This window comes from Schistocerca americana, chromosome X, assembly GCF_021461395.2.
Source record: "Schistocerca americana isolate TAMUIC-IGC-003095 chromosome X, iqSchAmer2.1, whole genome shotgun sequence".
Classification (NCBI taxonomy): Eukaryota; Metazoa; Arthropoda; class Insecta; order Orthoptera; family Acrididae; genus Schistocerca; species Schistocerca americana.
The window spans coordinates 167,764,786-167,792,643 of record NC_060130.1 but is presented as its reverse complement, the minus strand read 5'-3'; the positions used below and the strand labels follow the sequence as shown (position 1 = coordinate 167,792,643).

The 27,858-nt window shown below is 38.1% G+C and overlaps 1 protein-coding gene across 5 annotated transcripts in view; it reads left to right on the top strand.

Annotated features, from left to right (window-relative positions):
- Positions 1-27,858, top strand: part of LOC124555490 (transcription factor CP2) — an 897,377-nt gene that overhangs the window by 732,958 nt on the left and 136,561 nt on the right. For all 5 annotated transcript variants that reach the window (XM_047129415.1, XM_047129412.1, XM_047129413.1 and 2 more), the window contains one exon: positions 8,442-8,527. In XM_047129415.1, the coding sequence (XP_046985371.1) occupies positions 8,442-8,527 (86 nt within the window). The remainder of the gene's footprint in view (positions 1-8,441; positions 8,528-27,858) is intronic.

Sequence of the window (27,858 nt, the reverse complement as noted above, 5' to 3'; positions counted from 1 at the left end):
ATCAATGAGTTCGAAAGCATCGTTGATGCAAGCTCGCAGTTCTGGCACGTTTCTTGGTGGAGGAGGTTTAAACACTGAATCTTTCACATAACCCCACAGAAAGAAATCGCATGGGGTTAAGTCGGGAGAGCATGGAGGCCATGACATGAATTGCTTATCATGATCTCCACCATGACCGATCCATCGGTTTTCCAATCTCCTGTTTAAGAAATGCCGAACATCATGATGGAAGTGCGGTGGAGCACCATCCTGTTGAAAGATGAAAATAGCTCCCTGCTTGCTTTATTCGTCGACTTCCGCGGGCTACGCGTGAAACTTTCCCGCACGCGTTCAACCGTTTCTTCGCTCACCGCAGGCCGACCCGTTGATTTCCCCTTACAGAGGCATCCAGAAGCTTTAAACTGCGCATACCATCGCCGAATGGAGTTAGCAGTTGGTGGAGCTTTGTTGAACTTCATCCTGAAGTGTCGTTGCACTGTTATGACTGACTGATGTGAGTGCATTTCAAGCACGACATACGCTTTCTCGGCTCCTGTCGCCATTTTGTCTCACTGCACTCTCGAGCGCTCTGGCAGCAGAAACCTGAAGTTCGGCTTCAGCCGAACAAAACTTTATGAGTTTTTCTACGTATCTGTAGTGTGTTGTGACCATATGTCAATGAATGGAGCTACAATGAATTTATGAAATCGCTTCAATCATTTGTAATAGCCCTGTATTTTTTGTTTGTTTCAGTTTTGTGATTACAACTGGGCATGTGGTATCAAAGCAGTAATAGAAGTCAGCAGCAAAGTTATCATATGAAAAGCTATTATTTTCAAACCATTTTATTTGTGCTAGCATCCAGTTTAGTCTATTTATGTTGTCATTATACATTATTCTTTTAGTTACAAACTGTTCCTTTGTGGTGACAGTGGGGGCCTCATGGCGTTCCAATTTAAGCTGTACTGCATGGCGATCTGAGGTTGCTAGTTTTAAAACCGATGCACTGTGGGATAGGTGGCTCATGTTTGTTATTATGTTGTCAAGACATGTTTTACTATTGCCAATTTCTCTAGTGGGTTCCCAAATGAGTGGGGTCAGGCTAAATTCATCACACAGACGATGTAACTTTTTGATGCTGACATCATTTGTTAATAAATCTATATTTATATCCCCTGTAACTATAATATTTACATGACCATTTGGCCCAGAAAATGTTGTCTATGTATACAAGCAAGTCAGAAAGATTTACAAAAAAGGTATCTGTATTTGCTGCAGGTGGCCTGTAAACACCGGTAACTGTTATGTTATCTCTACCTCATTTCAGGTTTACTGCAGCAAATTCTGAGACTCCTTCCAAGCAATAACATTAAAATTACTTTCATTTACAGTGAAAATTGCTACACCTTCCCCAGTCTTGTCTTTTCTACTGAAGGCTGTGCAGAATTTCATACACAGTGGTTGACTAATGCTAATCAGAGCTTCATTGTACCAATGTTCAGTTACAACTAATATATCGGGTTTGTCAATCCGTGAAATTACATCTAGATCATTATGCTTATTTCTAAGACTACCAAGATTCTGGTGTATGATTTTAAGGCTGAGTTTTACCTGCTGGACCTTAGAGGATAATTTTGGACTAGCAATGAGGCCAGCAGGCTTCACAAGTTTCCCTGGCTTGCCAGCAGTGGCTGGTGCTGTGGCAGATTTTGTTGAGGTGGGTTGTACCACCCCATGGCAATGGACTTCTTTTCATCACTTTGTGAACAATGTCGCCTGACTTCCTCAATAATTTTGCTACTAATGAGCTTTTTGCCTCTTTTGTTCATGTGCAGACCATGAGATGTGTGCAGCTCCATTTCTAGATAGCTGACATTTACTAGAGACACATTCTGAAATTTACTACATAGATATTTAATCCTGTCATTTGTTTTATGAACTTCCCGGTTCACAATAGACTGTTTCATAAGATCATGCCTCCGTGGAATGTTGACAACAACTGTTTTAGTGTCATTTAACTTACCCAGTACCATTTTCATATGTCTAATTGCATCATTTGCTTGATTTCTTGCTACATCAAATGAACCTCCCATAATAACGACACAGTCATTGGATGAGGAGGAGTCACACTCCTGCATGCACGGCTTCACCACAGCAGAATGAGGGGCTCCAGGCTGGATGTGGCCTACAGCTGCAAAGTTGTCTTGCATGTTTGCGATGTTTTGCGCTATTTTACGTCCATGGCTGTCTCCATATAATAGAATCCGGCCCTGCTTGTGTTTCTGATTGTCGTTGTTTCTTCTGTTTTTCTCTAGGGACGATTTCTTGCATGTAATTTCACAGATTCCACTTCCTTGGACGGTTTTTTTACGTTCAGTTTCACGTTTTGCACACGAGTTTGGGACTTAGTGTTTTCTGAACTTATCACTGACAGTTTTTTTGCTGCTTGAAGGATTACTTCTAGTTTGCACGGACTGAACTTACTATCCATGAGAGACATGAGACTATCATCAACCACCATAGGCAAAAACAAATCATTTAGGGTCAGTGTGCTGTTCTTGTGGAATTTGTTGCCTGCCAAAGTAGACTGGAATTGAGTGTAGAAAACTTTAACATATAATCTTCTGGAGGAGCTATAAGTATGGCTGTAACACAAGTCTATCAACAAATTTTGTTTGTAGGTATGTATAAAATTTGCTTAAATTACGAAATTGGACCGTTATAAGTTTTCCATCACAAAATAATACTCATCCATGATATTTGAATTATGTCTTACAGTTTTCCCATTAACTATATATATTTTGCACCAACAAATAAATTTACATTAATTTCATCACAGACCTTGTACAGTAGTCCTGAATTTTGCTTCAGGGTGAATAGTGATGAGAGATTAAAGAGAGAAGTTTTCATTTGGGAATTTCAACTGCTGTGACTTCAAGCACACCAATAGCATATATATGAGTAAACAGTGTGGATTGTGACATATTTTTCCAGATAATCATCTCCATTTCTCTCCTTTCATTTAGCCTGTCTTGCATAACATCACAATATTAAGGAAATATTTTGCAAATTCAGTTTAAACTGTGTCTCTCATGGTGATGTGGCATTTATTAATCTCAATATAATTCTTGAAATAACTTTTTATGTTGAACACTGTTGGTGAATTCCACTGTAAAACTGTAAACACTATCCCACTTAATAAGATATTCTATGATATTTCTGAAATCTTACCATACATTGTTTCTGCTTACAGTTAACTTTGCAACTTAGCACCAAAAATATGACCTTGGCAACAATTTACCCACAATAAAATAATTACATAACCTTCAAACATAACAGATTCCTGAATTTTTGGATTTATAAACAACTACTGAAGTAAACATTACATTGCCAGTAGTGCCAAAAGTTTAGGTAACTAAAAGTAACATGTAACTAAACTAGTATGAGTGTTTGAGAGATGCCATATTTAGAAGTCTTCATGGAATAGTGTATCCTGTGACTGCCTTCAAATGATAATCAAAACTGATTTGATGATTGGTCTTTGTGGTGATTAAAGACTCTTTTTAGCTATAGAATGAAGATATGGTTATGAAATGTTTTATCACTCCCATGTTAAAAACCTCAATGTTGCCACATTTCTTGTATCTCTCTATAGAACATGATATTTGTTGATAATCAATCACTTCTTTTAAATGCAGTGGATAGAATTGACACTTCGTATGTCTTATTCAGCACAACACTATCTGTTTCATCAACTCTGCACTTTATTCCTCTCAATGTTGTTGGCATTGTAAATCTAAGATGATGATGATGATGCAGAAGTAACCCACATTTTATACCTTCTTCTTTCAGTTTGTTATAAGTGGTGTGCTCTGTTCTGTTGAGTATGGACTGAGATCTCTTAACTGTTGCATGTTTAACGCTAACACTGGTTCTGGAGTTTTCAAGTAGTTGAATAAATATGTCTTTGCTCTTCAGGGATTATCACAGGACATAATATTTATTCTGCATTTCTCCTCCTTTGAATCCTATATTTGACACATTGTTTGGTCTTTTACCACTTCCGTTAATGTTAAAGATAGTTTGCAGTTAATTGGGTTTGCACCCCAGCTTTCTCACTGTCTTTGTTGCACTTTCGTGCTATGACATCATTTCTGGATCAATTTCCCATTATTTGACAATATATTCCTTGAAGAATTCTGTTAATATCACTTTTCTGTTCTCCTTATGATGTCTTACTTGCTTGTTCTGTTCATTTTTTTATTTCTTCTTATACAAGAGCTTGACTTCACTGTTTTAAGACTTCACTTAAAAGTGTTTTGCATCTTTCTTTTTATGAAGATGCACTGTAATATCTTCATTTCTGAATAAATTTGCATTTTCCTTATATTTTTAGTTATGTGGACTGCATTACTTGCACCTTGAAACATGGTAATAAGCTGTGTTTATGCCTTAATTTATCTTTAGTAAATTTCTGTTTCTTCTTTCTCTATTTGGCTTGTAATTGTTTGATGTATATAAGTATAATAATTGTGCGCACCCTGAGGTCATGGTCAAGCTAAGACTTGTTGTAGGTGAAATAATTGGGAGAAGACATCTTGGAAGCAGTTTTAAGGTAATAAAGTGCTTCATGTGAAGTGCCAAAGACTTCTTCTGTTGGTGCTTTACACTAAAGTGCCCAAAGGAATCATTAGTGAGTTTGTGTTGGTATTGCGTAATTCAGTGGGAAGGTGATTTGGAAGGGAGGGGGATTTACAACACCCAGAAACACTAGAGGGGAAATAACAAGACAGCACAACATAAAAAATGGAACATAAACATTCCAGCACCCATTCAGCATATCAGCGTCATTAGAACAGAGCATAAATTTGAATAAGCATGGGAAAGGGAATCACTGCACAACAGTAAAAATGTTTTAGGTTCAAAACTACCTTATTGTTTTGCATTTACACCTACTGAATTCAAAATCTCCAAAAAATTACTGATTTCTTGTTGTTCTGGATGTACAGTGATGTAATTTTTTACCAATCTACATTTTTAGTTTGGGATAATTTAGGTTTTGAAGTTGTCACACCTGTTAAATGACAAAACGTAACATTCTCCAGCCGTCTGTAGGTTATAAATGTGATTACTGTTGCCATGACTGAGTTTGATATTGTTTGTGGTGTAATTAGTGCAGAATTTTTGGTTTTTGAGTGTTTCTGAAATGTAAAAGTTGTTAAATTAAAATGCCATGAAAATATGTAAATTCAATGACTAATTATTATTAAATTTGTTGTGAAATAATATTTTCATCACAAAAAGACAATCTGAAGCCTCTTTTGAAGACTGTCTATCAACATTATTTTGCTATGAAAGGCAATGGACTCCACATATATGTTGCAATTCTTGTTCATTTATACTAAAAGGATGGCTGAAAAAAAAAAATATCTGTAACTTTTGTTGTCCTATGATTTGGCAGGAGCCTCCAAACCATACAGATAAATGCTATTTCTGCTTCACTCTGCCTATAAAGGCAGGATTTTCAGTGAAGAAAAGAGAAAAAGTTAAATATCCTCATCTTCCATATGCTATTCAACCTATTCCACTTTCAGATACTTTACCAGTTCCTTTTCCACACTAAAATTATGAGCTTGAAGTAGAAAATGAAGACAGCATGGAAGAAGAAGATTCCAACAAGCCTTCAACATACCATGTCTCTGATTTTGATGAAAAAGTTGATAACCCACTGAGATTGAGTGATCTCATTCAAGACCCTGACTTGTCGAAGGAGAAGGCAGATTTTCTAGGGTAAAGACTACAGCAATAGAATCTTCTCCAGTGTGATGTCAAGGTCTTACAGTATAGACATTGTCATAGGGATCTGATTGCAATTTTTTATCCTCCCCAGAATAAAAAAAAAATCTTGTTTGCTGTGATGTCAATGCTTGATGAAATATTTGAATTATGATCCCACTGATTGGAGGCTATTCATAGACTCCTCCAACCTTAGTTTGAAAGCTGTAGTACTTCACAATGACAACAGTCTTCCAACTGTTTCCCTTCTGTTCCTGTTGGTCATGCAGTTCACATGAAGGAGACTTATGCCAACATGGTAACCCTCCTTAACTCAATGAAATATGGTGGAAAGAAGTTTAAAATCTGTTGTGGTCTGAAAGTCATCACTGTATTCCTAGAAATGCATTGAGGTATACTCACTACTGCTACTTTTATGTATGTGGGACAGTAGGGGTAGGAAATCACGTACTCGAGTGGACTGGCCTGCAAGAAATCTTAACTCCAACAAGGAAAATGTTGTCGAGCCTCTCATCGACCGAGAAACATTCTTCTGGGTTTGATGAAAATTTTTGGCAAAAGTATGAGCTTACATTAAGTCATGCAAAAACTAAGGAAGGTATTTTGTAGGGACACAAATTCCTGCATTTGACCAGATTTTGAAGGGGAAAGAAAAGGAAGCTTGGGAAGCATTAAAGGGAGTCCTTCATGATTTATAGGCAGCAAAAGAGATCAAAACTACAGTCAGTTGATGACAGTACCTCTGCAAAAATACCATTAACTTGGATGCAACATGCCTCTTAAAATCGAATTTCTCCACTCATATCTAGCCTTTTTCTCCTCTTAATTGTAGAATTGACAGCGATGAACATGGAGAAAAATTACATCAGAATATTTCTGTAATGGAAAAAATGTATCACTGCTATGGGAATGAAGCAGCTCTTGTGGATTATTGCTGGACTGTGTATAGGAATGCTCTGGAACTCACTCAAAGAGGCAAGCCAAAACACAATGATCTCATAAAGCCACCATATAATTATCTTGACCCAACCAACTGATTGGTATTCTTCCATCAGTTTAGGGTGCTTAGAATGTAACCATCGTGAAAAAAAAATCAACTGGATTTTCAATGTCACTGTCATGCGTAATTAAAATGTATTGCTTTCTCTTAACCTTAGTACTTCCACATATTGCACGTCATAGAAACTAGAGATAATAAATATTTCTGTCTCACATTCATTTTGGTCAGTGCAGGATTAGTAAAATTTGGCTCATAAAGTGAAGGAAACAATTTTTTTTGTTGGGCAGTGAAAGAGGCCATGTCCCTTTTTAAAGGAGAATATACACTTGAAAGCTTGTCACTAACAAGTGGCCCACAAGCCACTTGGGGAAGAAACTGATGCAGATAGCCTCATCTGAGCATTCTGAGAGCTACATTTGTCATGAGCAGGTAGACACTTTTAAGAGTGCAGCTGGGCCATCCCATCCCCTTTGGCCCATGCATACTATTGTGCTCACTGCAACAATCAGCAGCAGATGGCTCATGCTTGAGCAGCTCTTGAGCTACTTTGCTCACATGTGTAAACATGTGTTAAAGAACCACACTAGCATTTACTCTAAGTGATTTTGGGAAACTATGGAAATTGTTCATTAGACAGAGGATTCAACCCACTTCTCCCAAATGAACATCCAGTGTCCTAATCACTGCACCATCTCACTAAATACTGCTAGCCTCTGGAATCCCAGGTTAGCTGTGTGTCTGAACCAGCATGAGAACCAAAGAGACTGAGTCTTTGTACATAGGTGGTGGTCCATTGTTCAGATGACTATGCATCTCTGTGGGCTGCTGAGAAATAGTAGTTGCTGTCTTAGCAACATACCGTGTGTATTCTTTTGGAGCTCTATCATCAAAAACTTGAATAGCAACAGCTTTGTATTTCGAACGAGGGAAATCGTGGCCGTGCAAAAATTTGTTGTTCATGATGTACTGAAGTTTGTAGAAGAAAGGGAAAAGGAGAAAAATGTTTAAGATACTTGTTACATAACAAAAGATGACCTCCATGTATGTCAACAGGCAGTATGCTAGCTTGCACAAATGGCAGTGACATGAGCCAGGCTCGGATTGAATCTGTGCAGCCATTCAACTGTGAGCTGGTACAGTGGCCAGCTCGAGTGCAGTTTGTAGGTGGTTTTGCATGTTGATTTAGGCAAATACTGGTTATTTTGGCAAATACTTAGCTAGTGTCCAGATTCAACCTCAGAGAATATGATACACAAACAGTTAAAATATGGCAACACAGAATGAGGCCTACCATGATTCTTAGAGATATCGTGCATACAGCTTCCCTCCCTCAGGTTACCTTGATGACTGTGATGTCATAAAGGACATCAGACCACAGAGTTTAATAATAAAATAAAATCTGTCTAATCTTGAAAAAGTTGACCCTTTATTAGATGGAATAAATGGTGAGGAAAAAAGGAGGAAAAATATACAGATGCATTTTATGAAGCCCTCTGGAGGTGATCTGTTCCATGGCAAATGACAGCTGCATAACAGGCTGTAGGTTTTCTCATATAAAATGTACACTTCCATTTTATTTATCCATATATGCTACAAATCATTAATAAACTACCTCATTACACTGGAAGAATATGTTTCCAAATAGATAATCATCTATGTTTTACAGATACCATCAGATCTGATCATGCATACATCAATGTCACCCATCGTTGGAGGTAGTACCACGAGTGTTTACAGCCCACCAGACAACCAGTAAGTAATAATTTTCATAATTCCCAGGTTTTTAACTAATCTTTCTGATGCATAAGAACTTCAAATTTAATACAGGACCTTTAAAATTTTAATTCTAGCCTCCCCAAAATTATTAAAACATTTGCAATTTTTCCTTTTAATGAAAACAATAACAACAACAACAACAACAACATGCATGACGCTTCAAAACAATGAGATGAAAACAAATTTTAGCATTGTGTTCTGGGACCTCACTGTTAATGGGTCAAGGAAAAAGGTTTCCTGAATAAAATATTCTGTTTTATATTAGATCGTATGACAGTATAATCAGCTAGTTGCACAGTAAAGTAGCATGCCAAACTGAGAATCAAATATAGACATTTCCAGTCTGTGCACTGAGCTATGTGAACAAAATGCTGGTACTTCTTATAGTTAAAAAAATATCTAACTTAAGGAAAAACCTACACAAAGTATGGGGCTCTTGTTATTCATTTGCTGCATTTTTCTTGTTTGTGTCCTTTCAAACATTATTGCAACAAGAGTAGCAGTAACCCCAAGAGGCCATCATATGTGAGAAACTTTAAAGTAGATTTGGTAGCTGACAATCTGGGTACTTCATCAGTTCAGAACATATATTTAGCCATGATATGTCGACCCTTTTTACTGGTGCTGCTCAGCAGCAGAGAAAATGGGCACAAGTTTGAAGATATTCATTTTTCTCAGAGCACTGCAAATATTTCAGCATGTCTCGCGTATGCTTTCGTATAAGCACAAAACATAGGTTAGGAGGCAGCACTACCATCCCCTCACTGCTGCTCTCCCATCAGCAGTCCTGATGCGAAGGTAAGGCATGCCTCCTGCTGTTCCCAATAAGTATATAGTTATATTCTTACACAAGTCCCTAAAATACAAGACACACAATACAGCTATAACTATAAACTAATAATGTGAGGGTCTTAAACCTAGTTTCTGTATAGAACCAGCATGAACAAAATACTTGAGAATTTGGAATCTGAGGGTCTTTCATTGGATGCTATATACAGTGAGAAAAAAGGAAAATTGTGGAAAAGAACCAGAATAATACCAAAACTCTATCTATTTTAACAGTTCTCTTGAATTTGATTGAACTTAACTATGAATTTACTACACTGGCATTGTGTGATGACTTGTCAATTGTAATTCACTGCAATAGGAACACTTGTAACTAGGCACAATACTTGCGTGTTGGAACATAATGATAGCACTAACTATTAAATAATATACTCAAGATGTTCGCTTTTAATTTTCAATATATTAATAAAACCAAGAAAAAAGTTTATATCAGTTTTCACGAAGAAACATTTTACTGCCTGGAACAAATTTAACTCTAAAAATGATCTCACAAATATTGCCCTACAAAGGCTGCTCCATAACTGCCACCCTGTGGTCTCTGCCACGCCATCTGAAATACTTTTCTGTAACTGTATGTATGATTTTACATTACTTAAAAGATTATATTGACATAATTGCAATTAAAATTTTAAGTTTTGCAAAAATTACATGTAACATGGTTTACAGCACATTATGGATTATTTGTCATTATAATCTGACTGTAAAATATGTTAAAATTTCATGAGAAATTATATTTTGAGACAGTCTTTAACAATACTTTCACCAAATGTTTTTGATTAGAACTTCATTACTTTGAATATTTTGTTATTGTTGTAATTCCAATGTTTGTGTATGAAGTGTGTTCTTTTGCTTGTCCAACTTATGATGTGAGAGAATGTTAAGATATGATTCCAGAACTATTGACAGCAATAAGAATATTCTTTGAAATAATAATTTTCATAAAAGAATTGAATAATTAGTTAAATGTTGCATAAACAAGAAATAAAGTTGAATTAAAGTTCATGCAACAGTAAATAAACATATGAACACACAAATTAGTCAGTGCACACAATGTGCAAGTAAAATACATGACTGGTATTGAATATGATACTTAACTTAGTATTGATAAGTACAGTAAATGTAATACTACTTGACCACGATACACTACCTTGGAGTAATAGTAGGATGAAATGTAATAAATAACGAAGAAACATTGTCTTTAAGGTTAAAGTTCCAGATTACTTAACATAAAGGAGCTATCAGATAGCCCAAAAATAATGATTAAAAAGCAAAGACAATTGTAGGTGTAAATAATGTTGAAAACCAAAAAGGAAGGTATGACTGCTGGAAAGCTGAAATGCATTTGTATTTTACTCAACTACCACATTAGATAACAATGGTGAGCCATTTTCATCGTGTACCATGAATCATTTAAAAAAGGATTTATTGTGTTATTAGAGCCTGTGGTTGTCAGGTAGAAGATATATGTATCACATTGGGCAATCTGATCACATTAAGAGAAAAGTGTAGGTAATAAACTGTTCTCCATCATTTTGTTTCAGTCAATTTTAAATGTACTATGAAAATTCACACTGCATTGTATGGAATGGGTTATGAAAAGGAGTCTAGTGACAGAGTGGTACAATGTTTTAGGATAAATTATTATTGGTTTTTCTGTCTTAATCTTGTTTTGGTTAAAGAGTATTTTTTTACCAGAAGCATTTTGCTTTTATTTGTAAAGCATTTTCTGTGGTTCTTCTGGAAATGTGGCACCCAATAATTCACTACATGGTATTTATAGAACAAAAACAGTGTTTCATTATAAAATTTATTTACAATTTGGCTACGGTGCTTTTGCCTCTTGTTTACATATTCAACAAACCACTGCTTTTTCCTTTGTCATTAGTGGAGGTTGAGGTCAAAGGACTTTCTTGCACATTGTGGGGTCAACGTCAACCTCTGATAAGAACACAGGAAAAAGCATAATCATAAGTTCATAGCCTTACAAATTAGCTGGCATATGCTGGGAAACTATATTGGTTGATTGCTTGATTTGATTGGATGTATCAATTTTTGTATGGTTAGAAAATAGGAAATTAGAACTTAAGGCAAAAAAAGAGGATTTGACACACAAATGAAACATGATGCATCATGAATATTTATTGCTGATCAAGAGTGACGTACTTTATTCATCTTGAAACATTTTTACATGGAATTAGTGTTGTCCACTAAATAATCAAATAATTAGGTAAGTGATAATAGGTACAAAGAATAATACAAATTAGATACACTACATGAATTATGGAAATATAATACTGATAACACTGCCTGTTGTTTATTTATACTTCAGTAGCACGGAAAATGTAGTTGAGTCATTAGATACTCATAGAATTCCTTAGCAAAGCAACTTATTTTTCATTCCTTTTGCGGTACTATTTTGAAGTTCATTTGTGAGCATTTTGTAGGCATTTTCAGATAATTTGTAGATGTGGATAAGATCAAGATATGTATAGTGGTTATGGGTATTTGCCAGCATAGCACACAACTTGTTTAATTTATAGCCAGTTCTTGTGTTGTCATAAAGGGCCTCCTTAGATCATACTTCCTTACATTCTCTTTAACAAAGGTAGTGGAGTTATGGATATTTGGGTCAGATACTGCCACTTTATTCCATCCTTTAAAATAATTGCTGTTATAGTGACATGTGTCAAGTGCTGAAATATACATGATAACTTCCTTTTTCCCATTTAAGCACTAATTTTGAGCCTACGGAATTTCACCATAATACCACTTACAGAAGTCAGGTCACAGTGAATGTGTGCATATAATGAGAGTTATCTACTGGCGAAGCTCCTCAATCGTTATGGCAGATAGATCACACAGGCTAGTCTGCACCAAAATATTTTGTGCAAGTATCCCAACCAAGGTTTTGGGCTACATGAAGTCCTAGTGCTTGACTGTTTTATTGCCATATATGGGAGTATTCAGATTGAATATAATGTATTCAGTTTTATTGCGACTTTCTTTGTAGTGCATTTCCATCACTCTGTCACTACTACCATATACTGTTGCACTTCCTAAAGATTGGTACGACGTGTCCCTAGTATTCTCTTATGCATACTGGGTGTATAATAATTAATGGTGTAAACACACACAGTTGAAAGTACTCAAGACTAGAAGCAAAAAAGTCTTAGTAATCATGTGCTGTAAAATGCATACCTTCAGAGATATGAGCTCTTGCTCATCTTCACTATGTGAAACACACATCTCTTTTACTGAACAAATGCTCATAACTTTTAAAGTATAGATTTTACAGCTCATGTTTAGTGGATCATTCATGTAAATAAAGGTGTGGGGAAAAGATCTGGCCTTGGTAACTGGTACACTGTCTCACTTTTGACTGTTTATATTTACTACTGCCTAAGGAAGACTGCATTAGATGCAGAATGTTATCTCCTGTCCCATAACAGTGGAGTTTTTTTTTTAATAAGATGGGTAGGAAACCATATCAAATGATTCCTTGAAGCCAACACTGCTACACTATTTCTCCATTTTCAAAAAAATTGTATACTTTCCCTACTATGCTTTCAACTGAGACCTGTACCAATGTTGTGAGGGATTAAGCATATTATTAAAGTGTTGGCTCTTCTGTTTATACTTGCAGGATTCTATTACTGTTTATCTTGTAGATATAAGTGAAATCAGTTGATAGTTATCTGGAGATGCTACATCTTCTTTCCTGAGAATTGATTTGATACCATTTTCAAACATCCCTGATAGTTCTATTCATTCAATATTTTGTTAAATGTTATAGTCAACAGGATGACCATTTCTTTCTAAGAATTTGACTCTTCAGTGTCCTACCATTTGACTGCTTACTATAATCTTTGGTGTTAGTTGCTATTAATCTGCAGTTAGTGTTGGTTACAGCTAGTAAAGCAAGAGTTAGAGCCATCTGAAATGACTGACAGAGCATCAAAAGACAGTCTAACAACAAACATCTAAAAAAGAATGATATGAAGGATCATTGTAAGATCTGCAATTAATGTGCTAGGGGCAAAAAAAATATTGTAATCAATATAAAGTCTACTTGATTATTTATGCATATATTCACATCTGTATTTCCAAATGAGATGGTGAAGACGAAGTGAAAGTACTTACATGACATGTTCCACTCATAACTGAAAGTCTCAAGTAGATTATTCTACAAACAAGGTGACTTGCTAGCTTTTCAGTCAAATTTGTCTTGGTATGAAGAAATTAAGTTTTTGAGAGACTTCATGACTTTGTAGCAGATGAAAAGTATTTCTTGCAGAAACATAACCCCATCTGAACACAATGATGTGAACAGTTGTTGTTAAATGTACACAGAGAACATGACAGAGAAATGACGAGAACAACTTGTTGTCATTAGAAGCCAATTCTTAAAAGCTGTCAAAAAATTTAGAAAGCAGCATTTCAGTGCCTCCACACTCACTCTCCCCATACACAGACAATCATAAGAGACAAATATGGAGTTGTTGAACACAGAAAAACGAAAGCTGAAGCTTGTTGACAAACAAATGTCAAACTCAGAGATACAAGATGACACTTATCCTTTTGTACAGAGTTTGCCCCCCCATGATGTGGAAACTATCACACGAAGCTCAGTTGAGAGAAAAAAAAAATCTATTGGAAGAATTGCATTTCAGTGCACATTCTATCTTGTCTTGTTATGGACTAGAAGATTCCAAGTTGAAAGAGTCATTTAAAAACCTCGAAGTTTACAAAAACTTCAACAATTATTCCAACATCCTGTCACCTATGTAGTGAATTGTAAGCTATGGTGATGTGTAACAAACTAATTGCTGGTGGTAAAAAGTGTTCTGTAAACTTAATGTGTATTTGTTGATGGTGACCATAGGTTTCTCTTCACTGGTAATAGCCATTCCGAATTTTTGTTTTGTTTTGTTTTTGTAATCGACTTGAAACAGACGACACTGTATAATAAAATGGCACAGAACTCATCCTGAAGTAATTCCAAAATTTATCTTTATCGTTTCTCAAGTCACTGTACAGATGATTGTATTCTCCTTCAGTTATCCCTCCATGTTGATTTTGTGCACCCATTCGTAACTGCTGAGAGTTCAGAGAGCTCTGATTTCTACTAAAAAAAGGAATTTAATGATTTGGTGAAAAACTACATCATTCAAAGACTGCTAAACAACTACCAGCCAGACCACTCGATCAAATCGCGCTGCTTTAAGGAATCTGCTTCATAGCATATCACAAGCGATGTAAATTCTGTCCAACACCATAATACTGAAAGAAGGTGACACTACACTTTTCTAAGTCAATTATCATTATCATTTATCAAAAACAGGCCTAAAAAATTATAAGAGAAATGTTATAAGGGCAGAAGTAGGGAGCATTTCAGAAAAGCTATTGTCATGTCATATAAAGCTGTGTGAACTGTGCTGTCCATCCTCACAACCTAAGTGAAAGACGTTCATTGGAAAGTAATGAAGAAGATCTGTGTCATGGTTTTTTTTTTGTAAATGCCATGTCTGAATGAAGTCACAATCCCAGAAAAACATTTAAATCATTTTATCCATATTAAACTGTGTTTGTATATTACACATAGTGTCTTTACATGTAATAATCAATACTTTTAGGTTAATTTAATACAAGTAACTCATATAAAGTTTTGTTTCTTTTACACATGTATAAATTTTTAAAGGATAGCATAAATCACCAACATTTTGGGAATTTTTGATGAAATTTATTTTGCCATTGACTTAAAAGGTATTTAAAAATTTTATGTTGTTCTGTACATTTTACCCATGGAAAAATACAGGACAAAGTAATGTAAGTTTCATTTTGTCAATCATGGTGGAAAGTGCAATATCCAAACAGCACTGAAATGCAGTGGCACCACATATCTGCATAATTAGCCTGCAATTCACAATTAAATCCCTGGAAGAGGGTTCACCAAACCACCTTCAAGCTATTTCTCATATGTTCTCCTCTCTAACAGTGTGCGGTTAACGTGAATACTTAAATCTTCCCGTGCAAGTTCTGATTTCTCTTATTTTATTAAGATGATCATTTGTCACTATGTAGGTGGATGGCAACAAAATATTTTCACACGCTGAGGAGAAAGTTGGTGATCGAAATTTCATGAGAAGATCATGCCAGAATAAAAAATTCCTTTGTTTTAATTATTGGCACCCCAACCTCATGTAACATATCCGTGGCTCCCCGTGCCCTTTTTCATGATAATACAAAGTAAGCTGCCCTTCTTTCAACTTTCCTGATGTTAACCATCAGTCCTGTCTGATGTGGACCCCACATTGCACTGGAATGCTCTAGAAGATGGTGGACACACGTGGTGTAAGCACTCTTTTTAGTAGACCTGTTGCATTTTCGAATTGTTCTGCCAATAAATTGCAGTCTTTGGTTTGCTTTACCCACAATATTATCTATGTGTCCATTCCAGTTTAAGTTATTTGTGATTGTAATCCTTAAGAATTTAGTTGAATTTGTAGCTTTTAGATTTGTGTGGTTTCTAGTGTCACTGAAGTTTAGCAGATTCCTTTTAGTACTCACGTAATTAACAAGATGGAAAAAGACAGCATCAGCCGCAAACAATCTAACATGTGTTACTCCTAATCTCTGTATGTAATATAACCACATGACCATCTACTGAAGACTACTGTATTTTAGAATGACTTTTAAATAACGATACAAATATAAAAGAATTGGACATCTGACTACTACTGCTTTCCAGCCATTATACAAGGGTGGACAGAAACGTGGAAACACCAAAAACATAACATGTTACCAAGTGTAATACAGTGTAGGAGACCTGATTGCATTCAAAATGGCTTTCAGTCATCTCAGAATGGACAAATGCAGGTCCTGTATGGTTCTCCAGGAAATCTTATACCATTCTTCCTGCAAAACAGTGGCAAGTTCCAGTGGATTTGGATACTGACCACATATCCACCTCTTCAAAATAGACTGCAAAGGCTCAATTGTTATGAGATACACACTACAAAAATTATTGTAACATACTCAGAAAAGTTGTAAGGAAATCAAGAAATATGTATGTTAGAGAAAAAATTAACAACTCCAGCAATAAAATAAAATCAATGTGGAGTGTTGTTAGACGGGAGAGAGGAAAAGTAACCACTGGGGTGGGTAGTAGTACTATTAAAGAGAACGAGACCATCATAACCAACAGTACACAAGTAGCTAATGTATTTAATAACCATTTCTTAAGTGTAGGAGAAATAATTGGTGAGAACAGTTCAAAAGAAAAAGCCAGGCAGTACATGGAAGAGTCTATTTTGAAAAAAATTAGTCAGATTAAGCTTCACCTAAAAACCTCTTGTGAAATAAGTAAAATTATTAAATCTTTTGAAAAATAAATGTTCTGTTGGAGTAGATGACATCTCTAATAAGATATTAAAACAATGTGGAGCAATTATAGCTGATGTTCTGAGTCACATATGTAATGCATCACCAACTCAAGATATTTTCCCCAACAGGTTAAAATATGCCATTGTCAGGCCTCTCTGCAAAAAGGGGGACACCACAGATGTCAATAATTACTGTCCAGTATCCTTGCTTACAGCATTTTCGAAAATCTTCGAGAAAGTAGTGTACTTGAGTGGTTAGCCTTCTCAAAAGTAATGGGATACTTAGTAAATCACAGTTCGGATTTCAAAAATGCTGTTCCACTGAGGCAGAAATATACAATTTCTCTGTCCACATAATATTCTCTTTAAATAGTAAAATGTCACCAATAGAAATTTTCTGTGACTTGTGCAAAGCATTTAATTGTGTGAACCATGACATTGTTACAGAAATTACAATTCTATGGTATAAATGGAATAGCATATGAGTGGTTTAAGTCATACCTACAGAACAGGAAGCAAAAAGTTTCCTTATATGGGTCAAATGATATAAATAAGTTTGCCACTTCATCTAACTGAGGTGAAATTACATTAGGTGTTCCACAGGGTTCAATCATGGGTCCCCTTCTGTTCTTGATATTTGTGAACGACCTCCCGTCCTATCTGAAACAGGAAGCTGAACTGACACTGTTTGTCCTTAATTGGTTTTCTGCAAATGGGCTTGCTCTAAACTTTGAAAAAACACAGAACATCCAATTTTCTGCTGTAAAAAGTACAGTTCCTTCAATAAATATAACACATCAACAGAAATCAGTAGACACGGTAGAGCATACTAAGATTTTTGGTGTACATATAGATGAGACTCTTAATTGGAAGATTCATATTTTGGATCTTCTAAAGCGACTAGGTTCAGCAACTTTTGCAATCAGAATAATTGCCAATTTTGAGGATATAGAAATTAGTAAGCTAACATAATTTGCATACTTTCACTCTCTGATGTCATACGGAATAATATTTTGGGGTAATTCAACATTTAGACAAAAAGTATTCACTGCTCAAAAGCAAGTGGTTAGAATAATGTGTGGGGTTCATAGTTGAACATCTTGTAGGCATCTTTTTAAAAGATTGGGAATTCTCACAACAGCCTCACAGTACATTTACTCACAAGTGAAATTTGTTCTCAACAACATGGGCCAGTTTAAAAACAACAGCGACACTCTTGATTATAATACCAGAAAAAAGAGATACTTACACTATCCTTTACTCAACCTATCTTTGGCACAGAAACGAGTAAAATATGCTGCTAAAAATTTTTCAGCAAATTACCAGATGAAATAAAATGTGTGACCGAGAGCAGGAATAGCTTCAAAAATTAATTGAAATCATAACTCCTTGACAACTCCTTCTATACCATAGATGAATTCTTGAATAGGAATAAATAAATCTATAAATATAGTATATGCATTTTGTGCCATTTAAGGGAATGGGGTAAATAACAGAAATATCAGTCTTCAACTCTGCATTTTAATATATACATTAAAAAATCTTGTTTCATATGGGCATTTCTTGTGCACTTGGCACGCTCCACATCATAATGCCTTCCGTACCATGCAACTGATCAATGGAACACGCAACCAACCAACCAACTAACTAACTGTGGTGGCCAGGGGAGAAGTGTCAATTCATCCTCGTGCTCACAATACCAGTCCTGGATGGTGTGAGCTGTGTGAACAGAGTCCTATCGTTTTGGAACACATCACCATTGGGGAACAAACATTGTACTATGGGATGAACGTGATCAGCCAAAATGGTCACATAATCCTTTGCAGTAATGTGACCTTGCGTAGTAATCATGGGGCCCACGGCCATGTTTCACTCTTTGGGCATAAACTCGGCCAGAAGTGGGAAACAATATGAAACGAGACTCATCTGATCAAATGACTTTCTTCTATTGCTCCATAGGCTACGTTTTATGGCGCCACGTTTTCCAGCTACAGGCATATGCGAAACTGATGAGTGGTTTCGGAATTCCAGCTAGCGCTGCAATTCTCTGCTTACGGAGTCTCCCTCCGAGTTGTTTTTGTGCTGACAGGGTATGCGAGTGCGACATTGTGTTCTGCAGTGACTTTTATAGCTGTCGTCTCTTATTTTTCGTCACAATTCTCTTCAGTGAGTGTCAGCTACTATCGCTCAACACACGCTTTCGTACGCGTTATGACTTACTGGACGATGTTTTTCCGCTTTCCCTGTATGTGGCATGAAGCTTTGATATGATAACTCTTGAAACACCAAACACTGCACCTGCCTTAGTTGTGGAAGCACGGCACCGTGCAAGCACCAACAATTTGCCTCAATTCGAATTCACTACCTCCGACACAACACACTTACCTCTACACAGAACACTGTTCTGATCACGACTAAACGTGCAACGTACCGAGTGCATTGCAAAGGTGCCGTTCGTGTTCAAATACAACAGAACAACCTGCAGGCGTGGCTGGCATCTGCATTTATATTGGAGCATGCGTTTTTCCATATTTTTGTCCGACGCCAGTCAGTGGCAGACGGTCGTTTGTGCATTCGGCACTTATGCAGTTTAGGGGGTACATGCGCTGATCACGAGAAAAGGGCCTATTTTTGAAAGAAACGCGTATTTCTGAAGATATAAGCATATATGTTAAAATAGACGAGAGCTGCTTCGTCAGGAGTAAGTAACATCGAGGTCATACGGTGCGGGAGCAATGGGTCTTCGGTGGTTATGACGTTGAGACGAAGCAAAGCTTTATGGTTGCTGTGCCACGACGTGATGCTACCCATTTGCTGCAAATTTTGCAACAGTATGTTTAGCCTGGAACCGCAGTAGTTTCTGATATGTGACTAGCTTACAACACCATAGGTAACTTGGGCTACAATCATCTGAATGTTAATCGTTCGCTTTATTTTGTCGATCCCTTTACAAACGCAATCGCAAATCACGTGGAGTCAGTTTGGCAAAAAGCTAAAGAAAAAAAACAAAAGGCGTTTCGGAACTCACCGTGCTATGCTGAATATCTACCTGGCGGAATTTCTCTGGCGTCAACGTTTTGGGAAAAATCCATTCAACAATTTCTTTGAGCATGTTCGAAAAACATATCCTAATGCTGCAAATTAACTTGAGGTAGCTGTTTTGATCTAATCTGTGATTCGAGCTTTAATATATATCTGTGCAAAATAAACAAATATGATTTTTTGAGAATTTTGTTATTAATTCCATATTTTTTGCAAAAAGAAATTCCGTGCGTACATATGCAATACATCATTTTTGATAAAAAAAAAATTTGAGACAGTTAATTGATCTCTTTTTGCATCCATATGAAAATAAGTACTTTTTTGGTGACGAGCGCATCAGATATGACTGTAACACACGGTTTTTGAACTAAAAATTTTTTTGGTATTCTGTGCATATATATGATTACATCTTCAGAAATATGAGTTTCCTTCAAAAATAGGTACTTTTCTCGTGATCAGCGCATGTACCCCCTAAACTGCATAAATGCCGTGCATTCCGACTTGCCTTAGTTTCAACGGTGAAAACATGCCTCCTGTAACTTAACCGAACATGACTGAAAAATGCGCGTGAGACATGGTTATAATAATCGCATACCAGTTACACTGCTCTTTATATGAGTTGTATTGCGTAAATCACAGTGGGCTCATTTCGGCATAATGCCATCGTCAGGTGATCTGTAAACGCATAAAAAAGGTGATAATCATGATAGTGTAAACTGTAACTATGATCTTAAAGGCATTATACATTCGACTGGTGTTTTTACCTTACATGTAATATAGATGCTGCCATATGCTGTCTTTGTTCGAATTTGTATTTAGACGGTACTCGTACGTTTGTTGTAGAAGTACTGTTACATCCAGTTTTTAGATCTAGATCGGTCAGTTTCTGTGTGTTATTTTCCCTCGTGACTGCCTAGATGACAGAGGATCGGCGCTATACATGTTTACGTAGTTAGAAGAAATAGGTGATTGGTTCTGATTGTTTTTTACTTGGAAAGATCACCTACTTCTAGAGATAACTATGTAAACACGTAATATCGCTGATCCACCGTCATCCAGGCCGTCAGAGGAAAATAACGCATAGAAACTGGCTAAACTATTTCTAAAAATAAGATATAACAGTACGTCTACAACGAACGTCCAAGTAACATCTAAATACAAATTCCAACAAAATCAGCATATGGCAGCATCGATATTACACGTAAGGTAAAAACACCAATCGAATTAATAATGCCTTTACGATCGTAGTTATAGTTTACAATATCAAAACTGCCACGTATTTAGGTATTTACAGAACACCTGTGATGGCAATATGCCGAAATGAGCTCATTGTGATTTACGCACTAAAACTCATGTAACTGGTAGATCATTATCGTAATACTGTATCTGTTACAGTTAAGCGACGGTTTTGTGTGTTGCCTCATCGGTGGCGTGCTGCTCCCCGGCAGCTAAGAATAGAAACTCGTTGCTCCTTCCGGGTCGGCATTGCGTTGATGAGGCCAGAGGCCGGAAGCCCGCGCTTAATAAGTAACTGGATGTTTCCGGTTGCGGTCGCGGCTGCGGTCTGGCGTTGCCAGCTTCTCAGTTACTCACTGCCCCTTCACTCTGGGAGAGCTCACGCTAAGGCGAGCCTCGCATTCGCTAAAAGACTTGCATTCAGCTGTTTTCGATATGCACTCTGTCTAGAATTTCAATCTTTTCTCATCAGCAGTCAGTTCCGAAACCTTGTCAGTGGTTTATCATGAGTAAATATTCAGTGACATAGATGTGCAAGAAATCTCGTTTTTTTCCCATATTAGATAATAATGCAGCGAACTTTCGCGTAGAAAGGACAATATTACCTGCATGTCTGAGTTGAAGCACTTTCTTCGATTAAACTTTTCGAGAGGTTGTTCAGGGTGTTGAGTGATTTCTTTTCGCTAACACTTGGTCTTCGGAATCTTATTGCAGCACTCCCTCGTGCTCAACAAGAATTGGTGAAGAAAACTGATTGGGAAATGCCTGAAGATGTCATCTAGATGCCATCAAATAACAACTGGAATAACAGAAAATCAGCGTGGGTGATGTATAAGACAATACACAACATACGGATTGTGTTGTCAGTATCACGATTGATCACATAACTGCCTACAGTCTTCGCGGTTCATTTTTTTCTGAACCATCACAAGCGGAAGAACTCATTTCCTAGGCTCTGTAGTTTGCACCAGTACACACCTACTGCAAGTACTCAATGTAAACTGTAATCATGCGATGTCAATAGACGTTTGAACATTGCCTATAGTGTCACGGCGAAATTCCTTTTCTGTCCGGCCAGTCGCGAGAACACGGAGGATTTTATTTCTTTGTGACCTCATTCATTCCAGTTGCATTGTAAACTGGTAATAAACTGGACGTATTCTAATGACGCCGATGCGTCCACAAGAGGGCTCAAGGGATGGTGAGGGGGGCGACAACAGGGGCACTTGCGGCCGTATTCCCCACCGGAATCCGGAGTACAGCGTTTTTATTCATTACAGAATTCTCATACATTTCTAGAAGTGATTTCACGTGATCCGGTACACCTCTCATTTAGCCAGTTGTAACATTACGTGGCCGATCATAGTGAGTCAGTACTATGGATTTAGCAGTTGCTGGTTGGCTCTGAGCACTATGGGACTTAACATCTATGGTCATCAGTCCCCTAGAACTTAGAACTACTTAAACCTAACTAACCTAAGGACAGCACACAACACCCAGCCATCACGAGGCAGGGAAAATCCCTGACCCCGCCGGGAATCGAACCCGGGAACCCGGGCGTGGGAAGCGAGAACGCTACCGCACGACCACGAGATGCGGGCTAGCAGTTGCTGTATAGCTTATATTCTTGTGGCAATTTTGGGGTCTAGTGCCTTCGACAGGAAAGTGAGGTGACTTTTCAGCAGGACAATGCACTTTCACACAGGGGCGCTGCAACGCAGCGTGCTATTCGTGGTGTACACCTACTGCCCTGGCCAGCAAGATCACCAGATCTCTCGCAACGTACTCGTTCTCCAGAGCCTGCAAGAACCATTACCGAATTGCAACGAAATGTGCAAGATGCTTGGGAAGTCTGTTGCAGGATTCAATTCGGCATCTTCGTGATAGTTTGTGTGGTGTCACCGCCAGACACCACACTTGCTAGGTGGTAGCTTTAAATCGGCCGCGGTCCATTAGTACATGTCGGACCCGCGTGTCGCCCATTAGCCGAGCCAATAGTTAGAATAGCCTTCAGCTAAGTCAATGGCTACGACCTAGCAAGGCGCCATTAGTAACATTGCATGTATCTAAAGAGTCTCACTTGTATCGCCACAATATCCAGATGTACCAAAAGGATGGATTAAAAAAATGGTTCAAATGGCTCTGAGCACTATGGGACTTAACTTCTAAGGTCATCAGTCCCCTAGAACTTAGAACTACTTAAACCTAACTAACCTAAGGACATCACACACATCCATGCCCGAAGCAGGATTCGAACCTGCGACCGTAGCGGCCGCACGGTTCCAGACTGTAGCGCCTTTAACCGCTTGGCCACCGCGGCCGGCAGGATGGATTAAAGTTAAGTATTCCAGAAGCTACGTACTTTTCTTTATAGCATTCATTACGTATCCTGTTTCAGACCTCAAGCCATCCTGCTTTAGCTTAGCGCGTGCCTTTCGGCTTCCTCTCATTGTGTCTAGGCTGTCTTGTCTAGACACAACATTTTGCGTGCGAGAATACACGTCTGCGTTGCCGCCAGGAAGGAGGGGTGGGGTGGGGGGGGGGGGTAGCAGCTGCGTATTTATGTTTGGTCACCCTTTACTGTGACGTGTTTCATTTGGTCTGAATTTATCACGTACTCCTACAATGATAGGCTGCCCATCACATCACTTAATAAAATGACTGTCCTTGGGATGTTGCACTTTTTTTCTGACAGTGTACAATTTAGTCCAAAAAATCCCTGAAAATTATTTAACATTGCCTCCACAAATTATAACTTTCTTCAAAGATTTTATTTACTTGGCCTTTGGCATTGCTGCGCCATACAGCCAGTTAGGTTTCCCGCATCGTCATTGGAGTTAGGTTTCCCGCATCGTCATTCGTCTCATCACGATGTAAGCTAAGGAGCATACTCCTCAGCAGCCAGGCACCCACTGAGGTGACGTAGTGGTTAGCACACTGGATTCGCATTTGGGAGGACGACGGTTCAATCCCGCGTCCGGCCATCCTGATTTAGGTTTTCCGTGATTTCCCTAAATCGCTCCAGGCAAATGCCGGGATGGTTCCTTTGAAAGGGCACAGCCGACTTCCTTCCTCGTCCTTCCCTAATGCGATGAGACCGATGACCTCGCAGTTTGGTCTCTTCCCCCAAACAACCCAACCCTAAATCGCTCACTTTGAAAGGGCAGGGCCGATTTCCTTAACCATCCCAGACACAATCCGAGCTTGTGCTTCGTCTCTACTGACCTCAATGTTGACGGGACGTTACACCCAATCTGCATTAGCAGCCTCTCAGTATCAAGCGTATGCCTCCATACGTTACAGAATTCGTAGCCCGTGTATCTAAAAGAGTAGTTAACGCATATTCAGTTTTCCACAGCGCTCTTGATGACAAAGTTTCAGATATTTGAAACATGTGCTATAAGCCGTTTCTGCTCAAACAAGGTTTTGTATATTTTCATAAAGTTGCATTCGGTCACAGCTGATTTTTCTAGTTTTGACGCGACAAGTTCACGGAGAACATCTTTAACACCGAAGCGGTCGAGGAAGACTTGGTAATTTTGTTCTCGGTTTCCTCTTATCATAAATAATTCTGCCTGCACGACGTAGTCGCTCCTGTAAATTGCTCCCTTAAATTTTAATAGAATTAAAAGGATATACGCATACTTTCTAGAGGTTTTACCGGATTTCACGGAGACGCCGATGGCCCATAATATTATGACCATACATATGATAGCGCTTCGGTCTTCTCTTTATATACAATAGCCACAATTGTCGTGGTATAAGTTTTAGAAAGTCCTTAGTACACACCGCAAGTATTATCGTTAGCGTCGTCCACATCGAGGTGCACTGACATTTGATGACTTACCAGTTACATTCGATAAGGTTGATATTCAGCAAATTTTGGGGACAGGGCATCAAATGAGATACATGTTGGTGCTCCTGTTAATAGTAACATGATCCGAACATACTGGCACGGACACAAGTCCTGTTGGAAAACGCAACGACCAATTGGGAAGATATCGGCCGTTAAGCGGTCGGAAATAAAGTTGACACAATCCACAGGTTCTTCAGGAACAGCCATAGGCCGTTAAGGGCACGTTGAGAGTATCCTGTTGATTTTTTTATCTCCTTCGACCGTTTTCCATCTCTGGTGAATGAAAGCGTCTTCCATGCCGTTCCATTACATTCGGTCTGTACCATCAGGGTACCACCGAATTTCAACAGTCTCCTTGATGTCATCTAACTTCGTCTAAAAACCAGGGAATGCTTTTAGTGTTCTCGATGTCTCGTGGCTCTATCTTTCAGGAATCTTGTCTTGCATTGTGTCTGTCCCAACGCCATTTTACTGTTACAACGGCCTCTAAGACGTTTCTCTCTCTAATACACATGTATTTTAATAGTGCCTCGGGGCTAACGCCAAACTTAGCCTCTTAACTGCACATTGTGCACACAGTAAATTTATGATATCTCGTCTGTTAGAATCAAATTTTGTAAAACCGTAAGAATGGGATATAAGGACTGTACAGTTTAATTTTTAGGTTTATTTAAAAATCCTTGTTTATCCGGATGAATAGAAGCTTTCTGGATTCTGTACGCCTTAATCCTATTTCCGCCATTTTTTCAGCCTTTCTCTAGAAAAATTTTGTATTTAGGCTTAATGTATCCGGAGACGACTTCATTGGGTCGACGGTTATGTACCACTGGCTGCAGATATGAACGAGAACTCAAGTTCTTTCTATATTCATCTACAGATTTACTTATACAGAGGCAGCTTTCAATTCTTGAATCGTAATCGTTAGTTATGTCAGGTCTCCGTTTGTGAGAACGATGTCTAATATTAACCGTAGTTTGATTCTTCCAGTATCCAAATCCAAGCCACTGAATAAAACTTTCACGACAAAGATAAACAGCTACGGAGACCTTGTTTCACCCTGGAAAACTCCAATGGTTAATGAGGTCTTCCCATCTATGAGATCTTTTTTAACTTCGATGGTCATCGTTGCCTGCTCGTAGGTGTGATTCAAGAGCTTATATGCTTTCGATTAACAATTGTGTTCATAAGGGCTTTCTAAATTTGCAATGACTTAAGTGCTCTGGGATATTCAGCGAATGGTGGGTGTATATCGGTGTCGTCTTTCATATGCCGTATACCATAATATCGTTTTCATCGATTTACGTTGTGTTTGTGGTGAGTGCTGAAGTGTACTACTTCTGGATAGCGGCGTATTTTAACATGGCCAGCGGCTGGATTATAAAGGAATCGTGATTTACCTGATACCTGCATTTCTCATGACGTAAGTGTTATTTATTTAACAATGGCATACACAGGTCGCCTGCTACATCGCTCGTTGTTGCAAATGGAGCTATGACCTGCGCTCTCCGAAACATAGGTACCTCCACTATCGTTTTATTCTGTCAGTCGCATCACAGACTGCTACCTATTCTGCTTTACAGTGCGGGGTACTAGTGTAGGTAGTTTTCTTAGACCTTATTTGCCTGGAAAGGGGAGGAGAGGTTGCAACATTAATTTTCATTGAGTTTTAGCTGTCCCGTCGTCTTAATCATCAACGTTTTTTGTTTTAGGTGCTATCCTTTTCAATTTTGAATCAAGGCCTATTCAGTACTCTTCCATTACACTTGGTTCAGTGCTGTCGTGTACTGTTGCCAGTCTTCCTAATGCCACTAATAATTTTTTTTTCTGAAGTCTTCAAACGCTTGTTTTTTATCCTCGAGATCTCGAGTAAACCGTTTCAGGGTTGCACTTGTTTGAGTCTTGCCTCGATATGTAGCAGGGTCACTGCTATTTCAATCTGACAACTCTCCTGAACTTGCCTGTGGCTTTTTTCCTGGTCACCTTCATTCTAATCTTGAAACCGAGGCTGAATCACACCATTCACTTGCTCCATTTCATCGGGATCGTTCTAGTATGAGATTATTCTCACTCATCAAAGCCAGTGTTTCAGCAGAAAACAAGTGTTGTGCGTTTTCGTTTTAGATTTCCTGGGACATCTTTGTTTGACAAGATGAGCTTCAACTTCCTCACTACTGCCCAACTCGTCCTTACTTTTAATACAGTGACTCCTCTTTTTGACAGTGGGCTAAATCAGTCAACTCAAAGTTTGTTTTAAAACAGCAGTGCTTTGTCGGGCATGGTTGTTTTGGAAGTTGTACGAGGCGTGTTTTTTTAAGTAAGTACCGTTTTGAAATTAAAAAAGACGTGCTAAGATATCTCAGTAATTTTATTTTTACATGAAAGCCTGTACCTTAATCTACTCACTGACGCCATTACAGTCTGATTCTTCCTTGTTTACGTTGTGTACTGAGTGTTTAAGATGCCTCGGATAATCGTGAGTCCCGCCGACTGGAAAGTACGGACTATTATAAGATTTCTTAGTGCTAAAGGCCTAAAAGCGATCTATATTCATCGTGAGATCTGTGCAGTTTACGGAGAAAACATTGAGTGATGGAATGGTAAGAAAGTGGGTGAGAGCATTTAAAGATGGCCACACAAATGTGCATGATGAACAACAGGGTGGGCGTCCTTCGGTCGTTAATGAAAGTTTGGTGCAGGAAGTGGACAATAAGGTGAGAGAAAACAGACGCTTTACGATTTCCTCCTTGCGGGATGACTTTCCTAAGGTTTCTCTTAGTGTTTTGTATGGCATTGTGACCGAGCACTTGAATTACCGAAAATTGTGCGCACGTTGGGTACCGAAAATGTTGACGGATGTGCACAAAACCAAACGTTTAGACAGTGCATTGACTTTCCTTGAGCGGTATCACAAGGACGGTAATGATTTCTTAGGCCAAATTGTTAAG